The 24,246-nt window shown below is 42.6% G+C and overlaps 2 protein-coding genes across 2 annotated transcripts; one reads left to right on the top strand and one right to left on the bottom strand.

Annotated features, from left to right (window-relative positions):
- Positions 1-5,341: 5,341 nt before the first annotated feature.
- Positions 5,342-7,321, bottom strand: fancf (FA complementation group F). The gene is made up of 2 exons (XM_084554809.1): positions 6,640-7,321; positions 5,342-6,558 (listed from the first exon to the last, which is right to left on the bottom strand). Exons 1-2 carry the CDS (start codon positions 7,001-7,003, stop codon positions 5,972-5,974), a joined length of 951 nt encoding a protein of 316 aa, XP_084410935.1. The 5' UTR covers positions 7,004-7,321; the 3' UTR covers positions 5,342-5,971.
- A 4,526-nt stretch (positions 7,322-11,847) lies between these two features.
- On the top strand, positions 11,848-23,923 carry gas2a (growth arrest-specific 2a). The gene is made up of 7 exons (XM_084554810.1): positions 11,848-12,027; positions 14,176-14,306; positions 17,354-17,495; positions 18,698-18,761; positions 18,885-19,095; positions 19,184-19,291; positions 22,307-23,923. Exons 1-7 carry the CDS (start codon positions 11,883-11,885, stop codon positions 22,514-22,516), a joined length of 1,011 nt encoding a protein of 336 aa, XP_084410936.1. The 5' UTR covers positions 11,848-11,882; the 3' UTR covers positions 22,517-23,923.
- The last annotated feature ends 323 nt before the right edge of the window (positions 23,924-24,246 follow it).

Below are 24,246 nucleotides of genomic sequence, written 5' to 3'. Positions count from 1 at the left end.
AATCAATGGCCGACGTCTCTGGAGTCCAGGTGACCCGGCGTCCTGGTAATTGGTAAAAGGAGAGAGGAACAGTAACGTTAACGCTATTACCCGACTTGACACCGCTACAAACCAGGACTATTGTCTGCCTACGCAAAGACTTAGATTCTAATATGCAGCGATAAAGCTGCTGCCGAGGTGTCGTGTAGGTGTGTAAGAAGTGTGATGAATCTGTTAAACGTCGCAGCAGCACCTCAGGAAAAATGAGGATCAGATGTTTCACTAAAAAAAGAAACAGAGCGAGAATGGAAGGTGTTTAAGGAGGAAGACGCGTACCGGTTCTCTTGTCTGCACGTCTGGGGTCAGCGGTGTTGCCTGTAACACGTTCCACTATTGACCCAGCTCCTTCATTAAGTCCAATCACATGACAGATCAATAATGTTTAACTCCTGAATTCATTAGCGTTCAAAACATAAATGCTCCGACTGAAGGTTTAAACTCAAATTAAAGGTGCTGATGACCTGGAGGATCACGTGGCTTTAGTACGTATCATTGTACTTTTTAACATTGGACTAAAGAACAATCGCACACATGGTATTAAAAGGGTGGCATACACTGTGAGAACGGCCAATAAGCTCTGTACACAGTTCATTTCCATTTTAGGTTGAGGTTTTACGCATCAACTGCACTAAAGGCAACCTGAAACGACAAGAAAGTTATTCAGCTGTCAGTCTTAGCTGATAAAAGTCAAGCAAAATAAGAGATTGTGAAAAAGAGAATTGTGATAAAAATATATATAATACATATATATACAAATATAAATAATACATAGCACTTTAAATGAACTATGCCCTACAATCAATATGCCCCATACATTGACATTTTGATGTCTAAATCCCATATGCATAGAGGATATTTTAAATGGGTTTGCTGAAATGACAATTAACAGATATGAAACTATATGCAAACCAATTTGATTATGGATTAACGGTTTACATCAGTTTATGAAGTGAATACGTGTTCTGCATGTGCTAAAATATAAATATAAACGTTTCCCTCCATGCTGTATCACACGTTCAGAGATGGAGGCCTTACAACAGTTAAAGCTGATGTCAGAGGTGTTGACAGTGAACCAGAGAGGTGATATTACCGTCTGTGGCTGCTCTGTGCTTCTCTGCAGCGTGTCCAACACATCGCTCTGCAGGCTGACTAACCCAATCAGGGAGGTGGTAAATAATTCAGGGGGAAAAAAAAAATGGCGTCCATCGCCGTGCATCGCTCCGGGCTCCTTCCTAGGAGCGTGGTGGTGTGTAAAACTCTGGATACATCAAAGATTTTTTTATTCTCGTTGAGCCTACTCAGCCTCTGCATGTGGGAATGAGTCATGTGGGGCAGATACCAAATATAAGAGCGATACAGTCCATCGTGTGTTGACCAGCTTCTCCTCTCGCAGCAGTACAGGTTGAATATGTGCTGTAAAAACCTCTGCAGCCTCCTGCTTAAGAAGCCTTTGCGGCTCCCCTCTTACCTAAGGGAAATGATAGACAGGCATTAGGTTTATAGGGGTGGGGGTTAAGGTGTCGACCACTGGTTTTACGCACATGATGGACAGTTACCTTTGACTGATGGTTGGCTCACAGGAAGCAGCCTTGTGTCTGAATCATCCCCAGTAGCAGCAGTGGCAGCGATTACAATAAATCTCAGTTTCTCCCCTGATGAGCTGCCCAGCTGAGGAGGGAAGCCATTGGCCCGGCTCCTCGGCTCACATGTTAATTTGACAGAAAACACGATCGTGTCACCACTCGCGTGGAACATGTTTTCTCATGCCTAACCAGCCGGAGTGGTCATGGCTGTTACCCCGGTGAAGCGCCCGTTAGGAAGCACGGTAATTGGGCAAAAATCTGGTGTCAACATTTCATTCATAGGCGTAATTTCCCTCAGTTCAACCTGCCTGTAACATGGGCCTTTTGTACTTTTGCTGCATCTCAGACTCAAGTCATTGTGCTGGTTGTGTAATCCTGAGGATGAGTGAAGGGAGATCGAGTAGTTGTCGGGCTGTGGGGCAGGTGCAGTTTGGCTCCGGGGGGACTGTAATAGGATGAGGCCCAGCCAGAATGAGTGTTTGATGACGGGGCTGCACGCCTCCCCAGAGACTCTGCCCGCATACAATTATCCTCCTGATCCTTCCTCGTCTGTCTACTCTGCAGCCCAAAATGTCCGCAGAAATCTATGCACATTGTTGCCTCAATATCCTTTAATTTAAAATGTAAAAATTCCACTCCCCCATATGCTAAAACATCAAGTAATTATAAGGTAAAATTCAAAGCAGCATAGGAGTAATTACTGTTTTATGACACCCGCCAGCACGACATTACACCTCCTCGGGGCAGATGAATTTACACACACACCTCCTTCTCCCTCCCTTGTTAATTGCTTTATTAATGGAGAGGAGAGCTTGCCGGCCCAAAAATTGGATTCACCACAAAATAACATGCTACACTTCACCGGCCTGCGCCCACCGCTGCACATGTGAAAGGGGAAATTAATTTTAAAAGATTGATCCAAGCTGACTCCTAAACCCATTCCCTGCTCTACATCTCCATCTTGTTCAGCTTCTACCAACATCAGCTATCGTCGCGTTCATGCGCTGATTTTCCACCAGACTAGGATTTTCCATCATCCACCGCTGTAAAAACAAGAGAAACAGTGGATGCCGACTTTTTCAGACCTGCCGTAAATCTGAGATGAGGACTGAATCAGAGGAAGGAGATTGCTACAATCAATTGGTTTTCCTCCTCTGAGCCACCAGCTTCCTACAGTTGCATGTGAGGTAATGTGTCACAGGCCCCCTTCCCCCATATCAGATTACACTGACAGCTTCATACATGCTCACATCGTATCGCACACAAACAAAGGATGATAAGATTTTACATGATGCTCTCAGTGTTGGCGACAGCACTGAGAGCTCTGAGGGAAATCTAGATAAGAGAATGATGTGATGATCAGCAGAAAATGCAAAAACATTTCGCTCTTTGAATTTTGATCTTCTTTCCCGTGTATGTAAGAGAATTTGTACGAGGTGCTGATTATCTTCTCAAGTAATGAATTTACTTGTTGTGTCCAATATGTAATCATCATTTCCTGTGTAATCTTTTCCAGCAATAAGATATTTAGCTCAAAATAATGTTGAAATATTTGATTTAAAATACTGTTAAGACCAGAAAAGGGCAATGTTTTACTTTTAAAGTTTACTTTTTGTTTAAGTTAAACAAACTAAGATACTCTCCTCAAAACACAGAAATGTACCTGCAGCTACAGCATCTGACTTGAGCGTCTGACGGTGCAGTTTTCGTGGGATGTCATGCAGAGGACGATGAGGATATCGTCTTCACCACCTGCACCCACATTTGATATTACTATAAGAACACTATGCACGTTCACTGCAGCAAACCAAATGAAGGCCTCTGTTGCTCCCTGCACGTCTGATCGCCAGCGTGCTCCGAGTGGGACACAGGTGTGCGGCGGGGTCCTCCCGTCTCTGTGTTCCGTCACCGGGGCCACATAAGGGCCAGGCTGGAGCGGCTTAGGCACGTGCCGAGGGAGGGCTCTACCCGCCCACACCCACCCCCCCCGGAGGACTCCCTATTCACACCACCAGATGGTGGCTGGATCTGAGTTTTAATGAATGTTATCCTTCATGACCCTCCAGACGCAGCAGAACAGCAGTCCCCCTCAGCACGTCTCACTGCAGTTTGTTACCCCACACTGACAGAGGACAATACCACACTGCTGGAATATGAATAAGAGAAATGAATAAATATGCATGCAGTTGTAATTTAACAGCCATACATGCTATTTTCTTGCTTAGAGGAAATGTTTGAAAGACGGAAATTCTACACATTTATTGGACAGTACATGATATTTAAATGGTTATATATTAAATGGCTGTCTTCAAATTGTGTTTGCAGTGACACAATTACACTTACGGTTTCACATTTATGAATTAAAATAACTTGTTGCTAAATAGATACTTTTTTTATATTATTCAGACTTAACTTGTTATTTGCATTTTATAGCTAAATAGGATGATTGCCTATCAAAGGAAATTATTTAGCATTTCTTAGTAATAAAGTTTTCTTTTTTGTTTCTGGTTTTCACACATGTGGGTATTTTATCTGCACATATAAAGGGTAAAACAAAGTTTCTGTAAATAAAGACTGATACAGACAGAGCATTAAACTGATGCATTTCTTTGTAGGCTTCATGGAGTCAGACAGTAACACGTCTGAATCATCACCATGGCTGCTCAGCCGCTCTGCTTGTTATGTGTAAGGCTGTGAATAAGAGTGAGAAAAGCAAAATCTAAAAAGGAATCCATCAGCGGTAAACTCCCAAAGGCTACATGCTAACGTCCTCCACGGTGGAAAGTAGATGTTGAAAATTATCTTTATTTTGTGGAATAAACCTCAAAAAATCGTCTTTGTATTTTAAATAAAACAGAATCCAGTAATTTAGATGCATGTATCTGTAACACAGGAGCAGGCAGCAGTTGTTGGTTTCCATCCAGCCTGATGCATATGTTCTTCATTGGTTGGAAATAAATTGGTTGTGTACACGATGCCCTTTACTCAGTGACCCTTGTCTGTCTCTACGTGAATTGCTTTCACGGTGTGTTAAACGAGCCGTGGCTGTGTTGGTGTTTCCCTCCACACGGCGGCCGGGTCTCTAATCCGCTGTCTGACAGAGTTATGTCACACACCGGCTATTGTGGTGGGTTTGATTGAAGACGCCTGATCTGACTAATTGATCCCTCGCCGCGGAGGTGCTCCGACACATGGGCAAGGCCTGAGACGTGTGAATTGGCAGTCGAGTCACGTGACTGGCATTAAGCCATTTAAAATTTATAGGTTTAGATCGACACTGCACACGGCAATACTGACAGATGGTGTGAGAGAAAATCATTTTGTACAGTTTGTACAAATGATAAATTTGATCTACAATGCTTTGGCTCCCTTTGCTTATTGCTTTTTCTGTATAACAAGAAGGCCACCAGTTAAATATGAACAAATCTCTCGACAGATTTATAGATTTTGTCTTGTCCCCTTAAAATTTCGAAATTTAGGATGCTGAACGAAACCTTGAATCTTCAGTGAGCTGTTTAAGTGGGAATTATTCACTGCTGACAATTAATTTCACTTTGATTCAGTCAGATCACGTGTTGCCAAGGCAGCATGTGACGCTACCATCTGTCTAAACTCAGTAAGCTGAGCCGTTTAACAAATATCCAATTGAGTATTGAGTACTGAGTAAAATTAAACAAAATCATTTAAAAAAAAATCATTAACTACCAGCATCACAATGCAAATGTGTAATGTGAAAACATAGTACAGAGGAAAAATAATTTCAGCCTCACCAGAGTCACAGATTGGACTTATTTATTTGTCACGTTTCATTCCAGAAAATATACCCAACATGTTTCAGTTTGTGTGCATACAGTTATATTTCATGAACTGAAAAAAGTACAGAGTAAAAAATGTCAGTGGAACAAGTAGAAGCAGTGAAGCACAGCTAGTGGACGGGTCAACAAGCTGGCAAGTGTCTTTTGCACTGAAACAATTCAAACATTTGAAAATGTTTCAGCACTAATGTCGATATGACACCTGAGTTTTTGTACTGATGCCGAATAAATAGCTAGACCCGCTCCTGTGTTAGAATATTGATATGTTCCTTTTAACAAAACCATCTTTCTCACTTTACAAAAGGAAACAAAATGTCTTAAATACTAGTTTAGGAAATTTAGTTGCCTTCTATGTTGCCTAAACCTGCACGAAGGTTGCTTAAATAAATAAAGACTAAAATGTGATTGCACATGTCTGATGAAGAACACGACTATGAGCAGAATACCAAGTCAGGCTTCCACGGACACATTCTGTTAAATATTAATGTTCAACTCACACATCTAATCAAACGCTGCATCAAAATGTAACTTCAGTCACTTGTTTAAAGCTGACAGGAGGTCTCCCCACACGCTCAGACCTCTAACATCAAAGTCTCCATCAGAGGCCTTCAAGGCCTTTAGCTCTTTTTCCGTGTTCCCCCTCACAGTGGGACAGGCCTCAAACAAGGCCAGAAAGTGCTCAGTCAGTCTCTGGAAGGTCACTGTGGTGTTTGTGCTGACTTGAACCCATTCACCGTCACTTAGGTTGTACTCCATTTCCGAGGCCCACTTTTTCAGCACGCTGCAGTACGTGTCTCTAAACTTCCGGTGCTTTTTTGCCAGGTCTAAAAGGAGTGTAGTAGGTAGTGCAGAACACATGCTCTGCAGCACGCTGTGTTTATTCTGCAGCCAGTCCAAGAGAAAATCCTGTGCAGCAGTTTGTGCATTAGAGTTTTTTGTTGTCAGCAGAGCTGCAGCGATGACTCGACAGAAGTGTTGTGCTGCTCCTTCGCAGTCCTGGAGGACAGAGGCTAAAAACTGCTCTGCCTGGCAGGTGTCGCTGCTTTGGCTTAGCAGAGCGCCCAACCTCTTCATCAGCATCTCCCCCTGAACCTCAGCATCAGCACCAACAGCTGACAAGTCTGCGAGAGGACTCAGGATTTTACAAGCCGATTTGTAACGAATGATGCGGCTACAGAGGCCGGTGACATCCTGATACTCACTGTCCGTGGTGTCCACAGGACTTGTTGTGTCAAAGAGTGTCTTCATGATGGAGACAGGCAGTTCAGGGTTGTTCAAAAGCCCGACCAGTAGCAGGTGCTGGCAGCAGGAGAGGTCCGAGAAGGAGACAGCAGTATATCCAGGGACAGCATCTCGCAAAGTTTGATTTGTGATCTGCAGCTGCTTGTCTATAACCCTCCTTATGGTGGAGTTACTGTGAAACCTGGAGTGGATGTGCTCGCAGTACCGAGCCCACTGAAAGGCTCTGGTCAGGGTTTGTTTATCCCACTGCTTCACCACGCTGCTCTGCGCCGCCACAGCCAACAGCTCCGCAGTGCTCGTCAAGTTTTTCAGCACCGCCTCCATGTGGCGCTCTCTGCTTTCAAAGTCTCTGGGTACCGAGGTTGGACACCCAGCGAGGAGTAAAGACTCAACCTAAACATTCACTTTAAGTGTCCCCTGAAGCCGAAAACGTCTAGCTACTAGCTTAGCCACGGCTTAGCCAAAGTCAACAAACTAACACTGTAAACAAGACTTCCGGTACAACAATTCAAAACTACTTCCCTTTTCAGCGAACGTGGTTTTCAGTAGCAGCTGGTGCCACTCAAAAGACGGAATATGACACATTTGCATTAGTAAAGTTTCTGTTGTCATGAAAACTCACTTTTGTTTCTCGGTGTTCCGGGTGCATTTGTGCCGCTTTCATCTGTGCGCATGCGCTTTAAAGGAGAGCGCCACTTCAAAATAAAAGCCACCGACTAACTAATTATCACAGAAATCAGAACCACGCGTTCTGCATGATCTAGTTTTGTTTCTCTCCATTGTAGAGTAAAACTTAATAAAAAAGTAAGTTTCACTTCTAAAGTTAGAGGAAAACATCCTGTTGTGGATTTCTGAAAACAGATATTCATACCTGATGTAAATGCGATTTTATAGGCACCACAATCATCGCTATAAATTATGTTAATTCAGTTAAAGTTAAATCAGCGCCGTTCAAAGTTAGTTTGCTGCTCGGGATTAAAAAAAAAATGTACCTGATTTCTGTCTGTTTACTAGATCAGACTCCATAGGCACATCATATACCAGAGAGGTGCACACACAGTAAAAAAAAAAAAAGTTCACCGAAATGTAATGAGGATAGGATAGGATAGGATAGGATTTAATGGGCTGACCTGCTTAATTCAGCCCAGAAGCACAAGAGAGAAGGAAGGCACTGCCAACAGGATCAAACTTCCCTCCCATCATCATCATCAGCAGCAGCAGCAGCAGGAGCAGCGTGCTGTGAGTATATGTGTGAGTGTGCAGTCAGATCATTGAACAAATGCGCAGCGAGAAAGACCTCCCCGGTCTACACCGGTTCAGTGTTTTTGGAGCCTAACCTGTGGGTCGGTGCACTGCTGTGAAAAGCATGAAAACTGGGATCCAGCCGCTCACAGGACGAGTGAGAGGAAGGTGCGCATCAACGAGCTGAACCCTCAGGGTGAGCACAGATAAGGAGCTTTTCTGGACTCATTCAACACATTTCGCTGCTTTAATGATGTCATATGAATTTCAGACTGCGTGCATAGTCTAATGTTGCATACTCTTGTGTTGAGATTGTGTATAGTAACTTTTTTTTTTGTCATGATCTCTTGCTCTTCTCTCCAGATGAGGGTGTGTTTTGCAGAATAACAGCCTCCTCTGAATTTTATTTAAAGTTGATGCATACTTCATGCAAATCAACAGAAAGACCACACTTACTGTGCTTGCTTTCTATTTATATTAAAAGTAATGTAAGGCATCTTTAGTCACATTGAGTAGACAGACATATCTTCAGGTCGACAGTTCTTCAGTAGCAGCTCTCAGTCTCTACACTGGTTTTAATTAGTGGGCGCTCTGCTGGCTTTCAGTCATAACTCATCAGGCATCCTCCCTTGATCCTATTTCCAGCTGTAAATTGTCTGTTGTGGCCGTTTTTAATTGTGGCGGTTGTAAAGAAGGAGACAACTTAAACATCTTACGGCAAATGGGAATTTAATCTGTCGTTGAGTGTTTTAAGAGGCCAGTCCACTCCAGACCAATGTCAGTGTATTTAATTCAGACAAAACTGTCTTTCTGTTTTCATGACATTGTCTGCTGCTGGTGGTGCAGATGGTTCAGTGCTTATTTTAAATGAAAGCCTAAGTTAGCCTATTAGATATATATTAGATTATAAAATAATTTAATACATTTTTAAATTTAATAAATCAATGCAGGTTTAGAAAGCATTGCACTGATGAATATCTGTTGTTGGATTGATTTGATATTGTGACTATAGCTTTCTGCCGTTGAAAGGTTTTGCATTGCTTTGTATTTAATCATAATATTCTGCTTTGGTTGATATTTTCTGCTGGTGGCTTTATACATTACTGACAAGAACATCTGATTCACTCTGACACCTGAATACAACCCTCACTCACAACACTCCCAGCGCTTATCTGCAACAGAAACATGCTGAGTGCCCTTGTTTAAATGGACAAATCGGCTTCCAGATCAGTTTACTGTTGCAGAGGAGAAAGGCATGAAGGGCGGCAAGGGTTAGGGGAACAGAGACACTCTTGTGCTTTCTAATTGATGTGATTCAGCAGTCAAAATTCCCATCCATATGCCTTTCCTGGAGCAATCTTCAGCCAGCCGTGGCGTGTTGTGATGGCTTTGCCAAAGTCATGAGGCCTCTCAGACCGAGAGAGTGTATATTTGTATGAGCAATAATCCGTATATTTGAATACCTTTGGACGTGAAAGGTTATCTCTTCCCAATTCCCAAAAGCCTAACCTCAGACCCTGGAGCTGATTCTGAAAATAACATCCACAGGTTCAGAGGATGGTACATGTGGTTTAGCAGAGTGGTGTTGGCTGAGATTAGGGCCTAAAGTTGAAGAGGTCAGGCTGCAGTATGGTGAGAGGAACCGGGTTTGTTTAACCACAGCTGGTTGTTTCTTTGGCTATTTTTCCTGGGAAAAAGTGAAGCAAATTAAGGGCAGTCTTTATTCATGATTAGTTAAACATGTGCAGAAAATAGCATACTTATTAGAGATGTATTTATTAAAAGAACGACGGGAAAACACACATTGCATTTTCTGATAGTTACGTTTTAAATAACTTATGGGAAGCCATATGAGAATACAAATCACAAATTTGGGACGCATGGATCTTAGGTGAGAGGTCCTTTGCTATATGGCCCACTGACTCATGTTTGCAGTTACATACAGCGCTGGAGTAAGGGCTTGTATGAATGGGTCCCGTACTGTGAGACGCTGAGATGAGATGTTGTCCCAGTGCCCTTGTTCTGTCCGTCAGCCGTCACCACTGCGTACATGGGAATGTAGCACCTGTGTGTGAGTGCTGAGCTCCAGAGTTTAGTGTGTGTACGCAACGAGCAGCTGTTGTCTTCACAAAGATAAGATGACCTTGGTGGGACATCAAGGTCCTGATGTCCAGTTTTGCGCCACAGTGTGATTTGGTTACAGCCAAACTCTGGAGGCACCTTGAAAAGTTATGCAGCTCTAAAGGTCAGATTCCTCACATTGTGCTACACTCCCTCGGTATTCAGAGGAAATTTTCAGCCATCAAACACTATGAACTAATTGTTCATTGCAGCTATACACTTCCTTGTTTGAATAAGCTCCTCTTGCAATTTGCATCAGATATCGTGTTGCTATTTGCCTTCCGTGTAAAAAATGTTCCGGCTCGTGACAGACCAAAACCTTGAAAATGCAACTAGATTTCACTATGGGAAACTGAACTGTATTCAAGCAACTTTCTATTTTCAATGCTGCTCGAACAAAGACTTTAACAATACCAAAGGAAAGAAAGTACAACAAAAAGTCACATCAATCATGTCAGCAGTGTGTCATCTGTTCTTAAATTAAGATGTCTTTGTCAGCTCACATGTAGTGCACTAAACATTTTTAAAATAAAAGCCTTTATTTACGACAACGGCCTTTGGAGTAGGCCAATAAAAAACATAATTTGTATCCTCTGTGATGCCACCATGTCTCCGCTCTGTCTGCCTCACATCATTTTTTGCAGTAATCTCAGTTTAAACAGTGAATATTAGCTGCAGAGCTGTTGATGTGTCTTGTTACTCTGCTCAGGTCTTACATCTGGTGCCCAGTTGTTTTGTCAATTACTCCCTCTTCTCGGCAGCTAATCCATTAATGGAGTGACACTGGACTGAAATCTGAAAGATTTTCACATTACTGCTCAGACAGTGAGCGCTTGGCACGCTGCAGCCCGGTACTGGAAAAGGCTGTGAGAAATGTCTCATTTACTCAGTGACTTCACTTTACAGGAAATAAGCAGCTGTTAAATATCACTCTGGATATTGATGTCACAAGCAATCTCTCTGTCAGGTCATAATGCAGGGCTGACTGCAGTGCATACTGTAATGGATTGATATAGACTTTTGATAGACTGCATTATCAATGGTATAGTAATCTGAAAGGGCTCTTTGTTTGTGTCTGATGTTTGTTGAATAAAAGTCCTACTGTACGACTCTGGCTGGTATAAAAGTGTAGCTTGTCCACTGAAGAAGTCAGTGGTCTAATGTCATCATCAGGTGGATTGTAATCCATACCGGGATTTAATCAGGATGTATTCAAATCCCATTTCCCCTGCATTAGTTTAATCCTGATACTACTGAACAATATCATGTAGATTTATTATGATCACAAATATAAAACAAAACAAGACAAAAAAAAAAATATCTAATTTCTGTTGACTTGTTTGCCTTTTTTTATGGTTCCTAAAGAGCTTCATCGTGTTTAAAGTATATTAACTACAACTAAATGATGAAATTATGGAGGGAATTACGTGCAAGTTTTTGACCTTATATTGGCTGGAGGATGAATCTATTGATAATTAATGAAAATTAGTGAAGGCCTCGAAGTGCATCATTTACATTACACAGATACTGCTGCATACAGTATATACAAACATACACATAGTATTATGCACCAACACATGCATGTGCAGGGAAGAAAATTCTGATTTGAATGCCTGCATAAAGTAAACAGTGTGGCTTCAAAAACATCTGTGAAACATCTGTCGGAGGAAGATCTTGATGCACCGAACAATATCTGCCTCACAAGTGCACATTTTGCAGATCTGCTGTGCCGTGTTACACTGGTGTCCACTTACTGATGACTCCGTCATGCACGCAGACATGTATGAATCTCGTGCCTTGTCTTCTTCCTCTCCTGCCTTCAGGCTGTCGGTAGGGAACCATGTGCAGCTCCCTGAGCCCCAAACAGCCCAGTGGCCCCGGCCTGACAGACATGCAGCAGTACCAGCAGTGGCTTTCCAGTCGCCATGAAGCCAGCCTGCTGCCCATGAAGGAAGATCTGGCCCTGTGGCTCACTAATATTCTCGGTAAGTCACATTCACAAGTAAAACACCTCTACACTTGTCAAGGAAAACATTTAACATTAGTCCACAACTGTTTAGCTGTTTAATCATAAGGCATAGTCCAATTAGCAATGTTGTAAAAATGTACACTGACAAAGAAGGTCTGAATTATAGACAGTAGTAGTTTTAGTCCATATTCTTGCATCTTCATGCCTCAGCATGAACTAAATGGGTTGTGTTTGCTGAAAAAAACGGGGTGTTGTTGCTGAGAAACTGCGTCCCAGAAATAGCTCGGCTCCCTGCAGGTTCCCTCGTCTTGTTTTTTAACTTTAATTGAACAGGTAGGTATTGCTGATGTAAACACCTCTGCAGGAGACTGGAATCAATCTGAGCCTCATTACCAACTATTTTAAAGTCACCAGACTGTGTGAACCAGTCTCAGCGCTCCCATAGAGTTACCTTAAATGAGTAATGGACGTCATTACCGCTTCTTAAATAATGCACAGCCAGCGGCGGAGAAAACGCAGCACAAGGGGCATTAGCATTGTGCAAGGCTGCTGTTACATAGTAAATCAAACTGTGTGCAGTGTAGTCACCAAAAGAAACGCGCGAAACACTCTGGTCTGATCTGAATTTAGAAAGATAACGCTACTAAGCAGAAAGATGCGATTTTTGCGTGGTTAACATGGAATAGTTGTTGATTTGATATTTGTAGAAGCGCAAGGTTAAAAATGTGCAGCCCTGTATTGGATTAAATAAGATTATCAGTGGTGAAAACACCCATTGAAATACCATGTGGCACAAGTAGCCAGCTGACCAGAGTCAACACAAAAAGTGTTATTGTTAGCAAAACACAAATTCTCAGGATTCCTCCACCAACATAAGAATTACTCAGTTGTTTGCTGAGTTTCTGAGGAGCAAACTTTCTATTAGTCAGTGTTTTATCAGCAGTTCAAGATTTGTTAAAGCTTGGATTTTGAGAGAAGAGGAAAAGCCTTCAAATAAATAAGTATTTCTCATATATCTATGTGTATTAGAGTATGTAAAACCCAACTATCTGGAGGCTAGTTATTAAAACTGACCCCTGCCTGTGTGTAAACAACTTAAAACAACTGCACTATCTTTGTTATCTCTGGCGGTTTCTGTGTTTGCACTGGAACCAGCTCAGCCAGAAACCTCCGGCCTGGCGTGGTGAAGCATCAAAGACTTAGAGACCTCAGAAGCGTCCGTGTGTTTCCAGTAAATACACGGCGCTGAGCTAATTTGTTGGTTTAAGACAAGTTCTGCGTGATCGGTGCATTAACTTTCTGAGAAAAAGAGGCGCTGATAATGTTAATTACAGTTTCAGGTGGGAGGAGTGATGCGGCCCACTGATTGCGCTGGAAGCGTATGCCTGCCTATACTGATGAGTCACGTTGTTGTTGAGAAGTGAGGCCGAAGGAACTGAGCGGCTTATATGACGTCTGAGTTCAAATATTTCTATTAGAGCCCTCTGGAATATATTTTCCTCACACAGCGTGGAGCGAGGGTCCAAGCGTAGAGTATGAGCATGAGACGGGAGCTCGCTGAGTGTTTCTCAAGATTTCAATCTCTTTTCTGGGCTCAATTGCAACATTTGGAACTCATTAAACATCGAACCCCCAGACCCCTCCTCCTATAAGAAACAGAAAGGGGATAAAAAAAAAAAAAAAACAATCTCTCCAGTTTCTTTCCACAGACACCCCCCTGCCACCACCTCCCATTTCACAGTGATCTAACTACGAAAGAATGGTCCTCTGGAAGTCAGTCAACTGGACACCACATGTTGATCACCAATGCATCTCCGCAACTGTGCAGGATAATGAGGCATTGCCGTGCGCAAACAGATTCCTCTTTTTCGAGTGTCCTTGCCATGGCCACCCCACGGTGCACTACCAGGAAATCCCCCTCAGATTCTCCCAAATCTTGTTATAATATTTCAACATGTGGCCTCACCAGAGCTGCCACAAACCCAGCAAAAATGAGGCTCAATCATTAAAGACAGAATCGACAACATTACATCAGGTTCAACTGGGAATGGGCTGGGGATTCAATTTTATTTCCATATACTGTATATATTTTTTTTCAAATGAGGAATTTATGGTGGATTTATGGTGCTGGGCTGTCTTCTGTCTTTATGTGTCCCCCGCTCAGGTCTGGAAATCACTGCTGAGAGTTTCATGGATCGCTTAGACAATGGCTTCCTGTTGTGCCAGCTGGCTGAGACACTACAGGAGAAGTTCAGGCAGAGTAATGGAGACGTGCCTGTCCTTGGCAACGGCAAGGTACAGAGAAATCCGAGGACTCCTATGGTCTGGCGTGATACAGGTTACAGTGAAAACACTAATCTCAAAGCTAAATTTTGGTTGAAAGGGTTCCCAGACTACATTTGAGTGATTTTACAGATGATTGTTTCTGAGAGGGAACACATCACATTCAAGCAGTGACATATTAGGTACGATTGACTGACAATCACTTTGGCCTCAAATGTTTTAACAGCTCCCCTCATCAAATCCATGTTTGAAATCATCAAATTATCCCTCATAAGCCTGTTTTTCTGTGCAATTTATTGAGACCAGCTGCTTCAATGCATCACTATTGAACTCTCACTGAGACAGGAAACAGCTATACCATGATATTAGGTTTCCCCTTTAGAAGATCAATAAAGGGAACTCCAATAAATCGCTCACATTTCACATTTCTTGGACATAGTGAGTCTTATTGGATATTGTTCTAGCGACTTGGAGAGTAATGTAGAGGTACTCTGAAAATGAACAATGGCAGATATTTGGTGTCCACAATATCCATACATCTTACTTCTTGTCTGGTTTCGAGACATCAGCAGCATTAATTCCTGCTTTGCAAAGAGCTCCACTGTTTCAGAAAGGATTGCACAAAGAGTGAGTTGGGGGATGGGGGCTTCAACGGGGCAAAAAAGGAAAAAAAAAAAAAAAAGTCTAGCAAGGATACATTAACTGATGGGGCCCCACAAGCCCCAGTGAGAATTGGGAGAACCACGTTAAATGTTCCTTTCTTGTGAGTCTTGAGTGAGGGTTTTATGAATTCAGTTGAATGGTAATTGTTTGACCAAAGCCATATCTGCAAACGTATATATACTGGCTCAGTGTTCAAGGAAACAAAATGACTGAGGTGCTAATCTAGAGACGGTATTAGCTGCAGAACTACCTCAAGACAGATATGATGTCTTTATCATTACTGACTTTTTTTTTAGCTTTTAGCTTTACTTAACATCCAATATATAGATATTAAAGACACATATTCTTAAAGATATCTGTGTTGCTCACACACTGAACTGACGCCTGGTGCTGAGTAGGATGATACGGTTCCAACAGAGGAAAACAATGATTAGGTTATGTTTCTGGAGGCAAAGAAGCAAAAGACTCTTTTGTTGGTTCTTCGGCGAGAGTTGTTGATGTTTGCACTGAGGCATTGCTGATGACGGTGGGTCTCCTGATCTCAGTGTGAGTGCAGCAGCACAGATGTGAGGAAATACTTGAGGTCAATGACCGTGGGACGGCGGAGGAGCTACTGAAATAGAGGAGCCTATTGATCATGTAGACCGACAGTGAGGGAGAGCAGAGGAGTCCTGGGACAGATGAGCAGCTCAGCTGTTCTGATGAGGATGATCTATCGCTGCTTGTGCATGTTAACGTCACATACCTCACATTAAGCCCTTTAAGCTATGAAATATTAATCATGTTTTCCATGTCCGATACATCGTGTCTCATCTTATGACACTTAAAGCTCATCACTTTGTGAGCTGTGGTTGTTTACTGTTGCATTTTACCACTTAAAAGCGAACTTGCATCTGTGTTCAAGCCCTGTTTTAAATTGATGCGGTGTGTGCAGAGGGACTACCGTATAAATTACACTTCGTAGATGCTGTCTCTCAAACATCTTCCCATGTGTTTACATCAATCAATATCAACTGCAGATGAACGAGGACTACATTTCTTTCTTGTCACAATACTACCGTGTGCCAAGTTCAATACAAGCATCTCATTAACTTTTAAAATTTATGTTTATGCTGCTCAAATTTAAAGCAAAAAGTCAATGTTTCAGGAAATATGCATATTTGGTTTCTGCCAGAGAGTTATGAGAAGATCAGATATCCAAGAGAAATAACAATGGCTGAAACACATTTTTGAGTGGAGGAAGACTGTAGAGCTGGAGCCAGCAGCTGGTTTAGCAGAAAGACTGGAGGCAGAGGGAGAAAACTAGCCTAAAGGTCACAGGATCTGCTAGCTGATTCCCTCTCTCGAAGCTGCATGAAAATCGAGCTGTTAAAATGATAGGAGAGATGCTTTCCCTCTGACCTCTAAAGGTGCTGACAGATGACTGATGGATTATAACCAGTCAATCTATGTGTTTCCCCTTTTTCTAGTCTTTATGCTAAGCTAAGCTAATTGACTGCTACAGATCAATATGACTGTGGTTTATTCAAAATATGTTCCCCCGAAATGTCCAACTATTCCTTTAAAGTGTGCACGTTCCGCTGTGAAGGTGGACGTCTTTATAATATTTCAAAATGCACGTAAATTAAATGATTGTAGCTGTCACTGCTAATTTCAAGCAAAGCAGTTCTTTATCCTTATTGTTAGCTCCCATCTGTGTAAAGATAATGTTTTCCAGAAGTTCTGTACCTTCTGTGCAATTATTAGACACACAAAGGTGCAGTTAATTCAGCAAGCCGCAGCTGAAATAATAGCACGTCGTTCTGACTGTAGATCAAACAACGCTGGCACCGCAGCCAAACCTATTTCTTTAGGAATGCAAAGTAATTCAACAAACACAAAAGATCCCAGCAGAAGTCAAAAGGAGAGCCTGGAACGAAAAGAAAAATACCCACAAAAGCGTGCATATTTCGAGCATGAGCTCATTGCACCTTTCTCAAAGCACAGACACACATATCCTGTATAAAACCACAGTAAGGCGCATAAATCTCCCCGAACAGACCGTGTGGGGGCTGAAACCCATAAGCTAATGTTATTTGATCCCGAATCACGGAAGGCCTGGTGAAGTAGCCCCAGTTTTCTAAGCCGTCATCTCTCGTATTGATCTGTGTGGAAAAGGTCCTTTAGACTGGGCTGAAACCAGAGCCTCAGCAGATGGAGTAGACATTGATATAGATAAAGAGTGTGTGGCTCTATGTTTTGATGGAAACTCTGGCTGAACAGGTCGCTCTGGTAGACGTTTGTTTTGTCTAAAGTGTTCAGATCAGTGTCCATGCCCTTTTTAGTGAACGTTGTGGATTATCCCCATGCTGCAGTAGGTTCGCTTCTGTGCACTAACTTCTCTATGTCTGTGGCAGAGCATTCCCCATCGGAGGATACCATGCCGACAGAGTGCTCCCTCTGGATCTTTCTTTGCACGGGACAACACAGCAAACTTCCTGGCCTGGTGTCGCGAGGTTGGAGTTGGAGAAACCTGTCTGTTTGAGTCAGAGGGTTTAGGTAAGTCTGATTTTTCCCTGACACAAACATCACAGTGCTAAAAACCAGAATGTAGGACAATCCCTGTCCATAGAGAGGCATCGGTCTCGTCACAGAGATACAATACCGACGGCCCTTGGTTGTCACTGGCACTGCCAGGGCAACGGACTCAGATTTCCGTCCTCGGTGAATGGCCCGATTGTGCCGATACAGTATCACACAGGTTCACCTTCCTCCCCTCTGAGATTTTGCGGACTCACGTCTCCAGGCTGTGCTTCACCTCCAGTGACACGCGCACAAAGGGCTTCGGTCTGCTGGGAGGACCACGATGGGAGCAGCTCTACCTGACAATAAGTGCATCTCGAATACTGAGCTCATGCCCAAAATGTCAGCAGGGAAACAAAGCGAGCACAGGCAGACGGGCGTGAGTTAGAGAGAAAGTAGGCCAACGTTATGCAAATGTTTTCCTCAGCTCCAGTCATGATACTTGCTTCTCTTCCTGATTCCCACAGTTTTATCGGTGTCTCTCTAATCTATTGCAAAGATTTCTTGAATGTTATTTCACTGAATTCTTTTTGCAGCTAAAATATGCCTGGGCTGAAATCTTGTCCTTACACTCAGATGTTCAATATGTGACCGTGCCAATAGCAGAAATACCAAGCATATGCACACATTGTTGTAATTTCTGACTACAGGGTTGGTCAACCCTCACTAAGCAATTTTAACTATGCAAATAATTTCTGGAGGCCACGTAAGACACCCACACTGACCCATAATAGACTCCAAGTGCAGCGAACATTTGATTATGATAAAATGTTGTGAACAAACAGATGACAAACATATTTTTTTTCTTTATTTCTCCTTCTTTTCCTCCCTCCTTCCTTTCTTTCTCTGGATGGATTAATCAGTTCAGCAGTAGATGTAACAACACCAGGTTTGCTCTCATGCAGTGTCTTTAATGCATGGTGTGGTGTGTCACATTTATCATACTCCTTGTGTCCACTCTGTCTGGTCTGATATTTGGCAAGGTTAAAACAAACATCTCAAGTCTGAACGACGCTCCTGCTGAGGAGAGACGTGTTTCAGTGCATGAAGTTCATGAGCTTGTCTTTATTTGCATCTCACCATCATTCAGCCGCTCATCCTCACTCATCACCTTGTCCCAGATACAATAATGTGCGCAGTGCCATCACCCGCTGCTAAAACTTCATCTCTTCTTGTAGTTCTTCATAAGCAACCACGAGAAGTGTGCCTCTGTCTGTTAGAATTGGGACGAATAGCTTCAAGGTATGTTGTTCTTTTTAGGATTTCTCTTCATCTGTTTCCGTTCATCATATCTTTTTATGTTTTGTAAATCATTTATTAATTTTACACTAGAGGACTAACGGCGCTCTTCGTTTCAATTCCCAGGTACAATGTGGAGCCTCCTGGCCTTATAAAACTGGAGAAAGAGATTGAACAAGAAGAGAAGGCACCGCTACCTCCTCCATCACCTGTATCCCCAACTCCGCCCGTCCTTGCATCTCCTTCTTCATCTCCTATCCCGTCTCCTACCCCCTCCCCGACTCCTGCCAAAGCGACTTCTGCCAAAAAGAGTACAGGGAAGCTGTTGGATGATGCTGTAAGTCACCAGGGATTCACTCCTGGTTTGGTTTCGATATCTGAGGCGAAACATCTGTAAAATTGTCAATTTTTTCCGTGTGTTGCAGGTAAGACACATCGCTGATGATCCACCCTGCAGGTGTCCGAATAAATTCTGCGTCGAGAGACAGTCGCAGGGCCGATACCGTGTCGGGGAGAAGATGCTCTTCATCCGGGTGAGTATATTATATTATTTAACAACATGACACGAGCTTTGTGCAGCATCCTTCAAAGCAAAATGTCTCTTTAGTTCTTAGTTTTGTCTAAGCTGCAGAATCAAAGCAGAGTAGAACAGCAGCATATGCTTTAAGCGCTCTGCTAAATACTGATTTTGAAATGGCGTTTCCACCTTTATTGATCAATATTTAAGCAGGAGTATATTTTTTTAAAGAGGGTTCCAGCTGGAACTGAATCTGTGGTATATTTACAGTATTGATCTTGTGTATTTAATCTAAATTTTGGGATGCTTAACTTGAGTACCTCCATTTGATGCTAGTGATTTTTCTCTATGTTTCAGGGACATAACATTATACTTTTTATAGAATAATTTGAAACATGTCCAGATGAATGTGGATACACCTATGTTATGTGGAGAATTGGTATAACTATCTTATGGAATTGAGATTTTTAGAGCAAGACACATAAATGTATATTATAGTCCATCCTTTTCGCTTTAAACCCAGTTTTCCATAGATAACAATAAGGTCTGTTGCATTAAGTCCACCTTATGCTCACAATAAGTCTCCGGTATCTGCCCAGGAAACGTTACTCCACTTTCCCTGAGTGGAGACGTGAAGGATATTTGAGAAAGATAAATGGAGGCTAACAGATTAGAGAGGTTGCATCGGTCCCCTTGGGATGCTGGTTACCTGGCAACCCACAACCAGGACTCACACCTCCAAGAATGTGATTCATGCCTACAGTATGTTCAGGACGTGCAGATGGAGGGTTTGCTCCTGACTGCCCCCTGTTGTCAGCCCACTGTGTTGCAACAGTAATGTCATATCTGAACCGAGTAAAATCTGAATCCTTGAGATGTTTTGATTAAGTAAGTTGTGTTGTAATGTTAGTGAGGACAATAAGACTCTAGTTTGTGGCATACAAGTGTTTTCCAGCTGGAATAACACGGGAGCTGGTGTAAATGTGAATATTTACCAGCATTTGATGCCTTTTTCATCACCAAATGCTTCAGTCTTTCTCGTGTTGCTGAGCAACCAAGGACAAATGGTGAGAAGCTCCAAGTGTCGGTCCACTGCAATCTGTTGTATAACTCTGTTGCACCTTACATGCAAAGTCGGGGGTAGTTTTATCCATACGGCTGACATCACAGTTAAGTTTCAAGTCGCTTGGTGTGTTCGGACAAAGAAAACCCTCATAACCTTGAATTCTCCCCTCAAAAAGAACCGACTGTGTTAGCTGAGTTAACATTAGTAAGTTGACATGCATTTCTATGTGTCTTTGTGGGCGCTAGTCGCAGTTATAGTGTGTGAGATTCATCCTATGATGGGGCAAAACAAAGCGAGAGTCGAACCTCTAATTCCTCTGTCTCTCAGCCAGGGCTCTCCACAGTGAAGATGCTTTAATTAAAATTCCTCACATGCTCCCCCCCCCCCCCCCCCCCCCCCCCCCCCAGCAGCTGCCTGTACTGAAAAGGCCTGAATACAGTAAGGCCGATCTTTGTCTGCAGACAGCTGGGTGCTAGGACCGCAGTGACGTGAGGCAGATGTAAGAGTCTCACTTCACAATAATCTGCACAGCCTGAGAGACTGACCTTCTCAGCTCCTGGAATAAATGAGCTGTTTGTAGCGTCAACAAGAAGCCAGAGAAACATCATAGCATTTGAGAGAAGTGCTGTTCCAACTCAGCCTCAGGCCTATACCCTTCTCTGGGCTGCTGAGGAGGGACTCGCCTCCAACGAGGGTCTCGTCCCAAAGCAGGATGATTGAAACCACTCAGAGAGGCACAGGTCCATTAAATCCGCAGTCACAGAGCCGGAGGCCTGGTGTCTGTGATTGGAGGCACTGCCCCGCCGCTGCCCTATAGATTGATTCTTTTAAGAGGCTTATAAATGTTGTATGTTATGCAGCTGCAGGGCAGGAGGCCTCATGTCCGGCCAAACTGAGTGGACAATCTCATGAGGTAGTTTACTCTTTCTATCAAAGTCTTTGGTTCAGCGTCTAATTCTCCTACTGTTTGCATTTTTTATAGACAAATGCAAGAAAATAATTGCCAGTTTATTTACTCTTCTTCAGAGAGGGGCATTCAGTAAACAAGCGTGTTTCTGCAGAGGACTAATGGCGTGTTAATAAGGTAGAGGGGCGATAAGTCTCCATAGTGAGGCAGGCATGTTTTATGCGCACGGCCTCTGGGGCACGCAAGCGTCTGATTTTCCAATATACCAGAGCCTTTTATTTCTACTCTTTATTATAATGGGGGATGTTGCCATGGTAGCCAACCTTGAGAATGTGCCCCGGTGTGGCAGGTGGCATCATTTTGAAGCAAATGTGGTTAACTGGAACGCATAATGTTAAGGCTCGGAGCTTTGTAGTTGTCATAACATTTCGGAATTGAATCCTACTGATATTAAGGCATTTCTGTGTTTTTCATCAAACGTCTCAACTACAGCCGGGGTTACATCGGATACAGTTCACAGTTCACAGAGGATGAATCCTGACGACTTTACTGAACTCCTGATCGTGTCCTCTGCGCTACCGTGCACCATGAGTGAATTTTTAATGAACTATTAGATTAAATTACATGTAGCAGCAACATATGCGCCCTTCCTGATACATGTATCACCACCATCAAGTCCAAACTGTGGCCGTTGCTTTGGTTTATGAGCCTCCAATGCTCAGTTTTATATGAACACAGCGAGGATTTGGTACAAAGTACCTGGTATGGCTTTAGAATCAAATAAAGAGAAGGCTCTGTGTTTGTCAATAGCCAAACTCAACAAGGTATTAGAGTGGATGAGTGGAGAAAGTGTCCCTCCAGGGATACTGTCTACGGCATGGCCCCCCGCATCAATCAACCAGCCTCGACATCAAAGCCACGCTTAACTGTTCATCCAGCTTCAACTCAAAGCCTCAATCAGGGAAATGACATTAGTCCTAAAGGAGGGCTCATCTACAGCCCCCCCTTTGACACACCGACATCACAGGTGACGCCATAATCCTATTTCCTTCCCACAGATGCTGCACAACAAGCACGTGATGGTCCGAGTGGGCGGAGGCTGGGAGACCTTCGAGAGCTACCTGCTTAAACACGACCCATGCCGCATGCTCCAGATTTCCCGGGTGGAGGGCAAGATGTCCCCCGTCAGCAGCAAGTCCCCCAACATCAAGGACCTCGCCCCCGACAGCTACCTGGTGGTGGCCGCCCACTACCGCAGCAAGAAGTGAGGACTGAAAAGTGCCGTTAATGAAAGGACACAGGGCAAGACTTTCCGTAGCTAGAGGAGATGGAGGCTATGGCTTTGTAACACATCCATGTACTCATAAATATTAGAGCTACAGCACAGCAGAGTTGTTGAAAAACACACTTGTGTGATAATACCTGGGTCAAAGATCATGTGTGGGTGTTTGAGATTAGATTAATCCTGGACTCTGGATATTGCTTTTTTTTTTTTTTTTTTTTTATTTAGTTGCGCAAAACTGCTTAGAAACATGTGTTGATCTTTACAATATATAATGGGCTGACTGGGTGGAAGAGAAGTTGTAGATTTTCTTGAAAATTGTTTTTGAATCATTAATTAATCGTATCTGAAGCAATATATCCCACAGTAGAGCGAGTATTTGTCTGTCTTTGACACATGCTCTTTTTATGTACTGTTGTCACGGAGGCCTGCGGTGCATATGTGTATTTTTGTACTTGGTAAAAACAGCAAAGAGCAACTTTTTGAATAAAGTTAGGCAACTGGGTGGGAATTGCTGCACATTTAGGACGCCATCGATCTACTCCTTGGCGACCTGATGTGTGTTTCTTGATTTGTTTGTGTGCTAGTAGAGAGGAAGTAGACGTCCCCCCCCCCATTTTAAAAATTGAAACTAGACAGATAACGTTATTCTGAATGCCTTGTGGTACATTGGCTCTTGTGACAAACAGCTTGAACTGAACAATTGAAAACCTTTCATCTCAAAGAAGATAACCACAGCCTCACTGCATAAAGTGTGTTAAAGTATTGTTGTAAAGTCTGAATCTCAAAATCTCTCATAGAACTGAACATTTATTATAAAATGTTTTAGTATGTCTTATAAGGCTGACAGAATAAATCAATGCTCATGTTGTTAATATCTTGAATAACTATGCAATGCATTTTTATACTTTTATAATTTTAATTGTATTATTCATTATTAGAAAAGCTCCTGTGTTACATAATTTCTAATGTAAGAACACAGACAATCACTTGTACCATTCAACCTCATTGTTTTCTGATTCTTAAGCCTACAGTTGAGTTACTCATTTGAGGTTCTGCCAGTTTGTTGCATGGTACTGACCTCTAGAGGTAGTGAAATCATTTAAACATGAGAATAATCTGTTTCCTGCCATTGAGAGATATACTGTAAATCACTGCATTGTAACTCAGTTTAGTAATTTGATTATTACTAAAATAAATCTAATGTTGGTTTGGTATCACTGGTTGAGCAAATTAACACGAAACCCTGTAACATGCAGTGCTGAGATTGCATTTCTGTTTTTGTTAGATGTAAAATTAAATAAATGTAAATTCTCAGATCGTGTAACTTCACAATTTCACTTCTCTCCTTTTGCCTGAGTATTTGAAAAAGAATTTTGTTTTACGAGCAAAAGCCCAAATGTCACTGAGGACTCAGCTGCTTCAGAATTTAAAGCTTTTTCATTTACATTAGACCGAAGCGTATTTGGAAAAGAACTCATTTTTATTTATTTTTTTCATAATTTGAACCCAGTGGGTGATTGTTCATTCATCTGAGTCACAAGATAAAAATGTCTCTCTCTCCTAAGCCTCGTGGGAAGCCATAACCACGTCTCTGATCACGGACAATCCTAAAACGTGAGTAATGTTTTGTCTTCGGGGCGACGTGTAACCAAGAACACACACGTTCAGCTACTGTTTGTTTAAATACGCCCTGAGCACAGCTTTAGTTCAGGA

The sequence above is a fragment of the Chelon labrosus genome, assembly GCF_963514085.1.
Source record: "Chelon labrosus genome assembly, chromosome: 11".
Classification (NCBI taxonomy): domain Eukaryota; kingdom Metazoa; phylum Chordata; class Actinopteri; order Mugiliformes; family Mugilidae; genus Chelon; species Chelon labrosus.
The sequence above is the reverse complement of the archived record's forward strand: the minus strand, read 5'-3'. Positions and strand labels throughout refer to the sequence as shown.

Coding starts and splice junctions, on each gene's coding strand:
- gas2a (XM_084554810.1), top strand. CDS start 11,883: ATGTGCAGCTCCCTGAGCCCCAAACAGCCCAGTGGCCCCGGCCTGACA. Junction 14,307..17,353: donor CTGTCCTTGGCAACGGCAAG/GTACAGAGAAAT, acceptor TGTCTGTGGCAG/AGCATTCCCCATCGGAGGAT. Junction 19,096..19,183: donor GGAAGCTGTTGGATGATGCT/GTAAGTCACCAG, acceptor CGTGTGTTGCAG/GTAAGACACATCGCTGATGA.
- fancf (XM_084554809.1), bottom strand. CDS start 7,003: ATGGAGGCGGTGCTGAAAAACTTGACGAGCACTGCGGAGCTGTTGGCT. Junction 6,559..6,639: donor TCCTGTGGACACCACGGACA/GTGAGTATCAGG, acceptor GTCCTCTCGCAG/ACTTGTCAGCTGTTGGTGCT.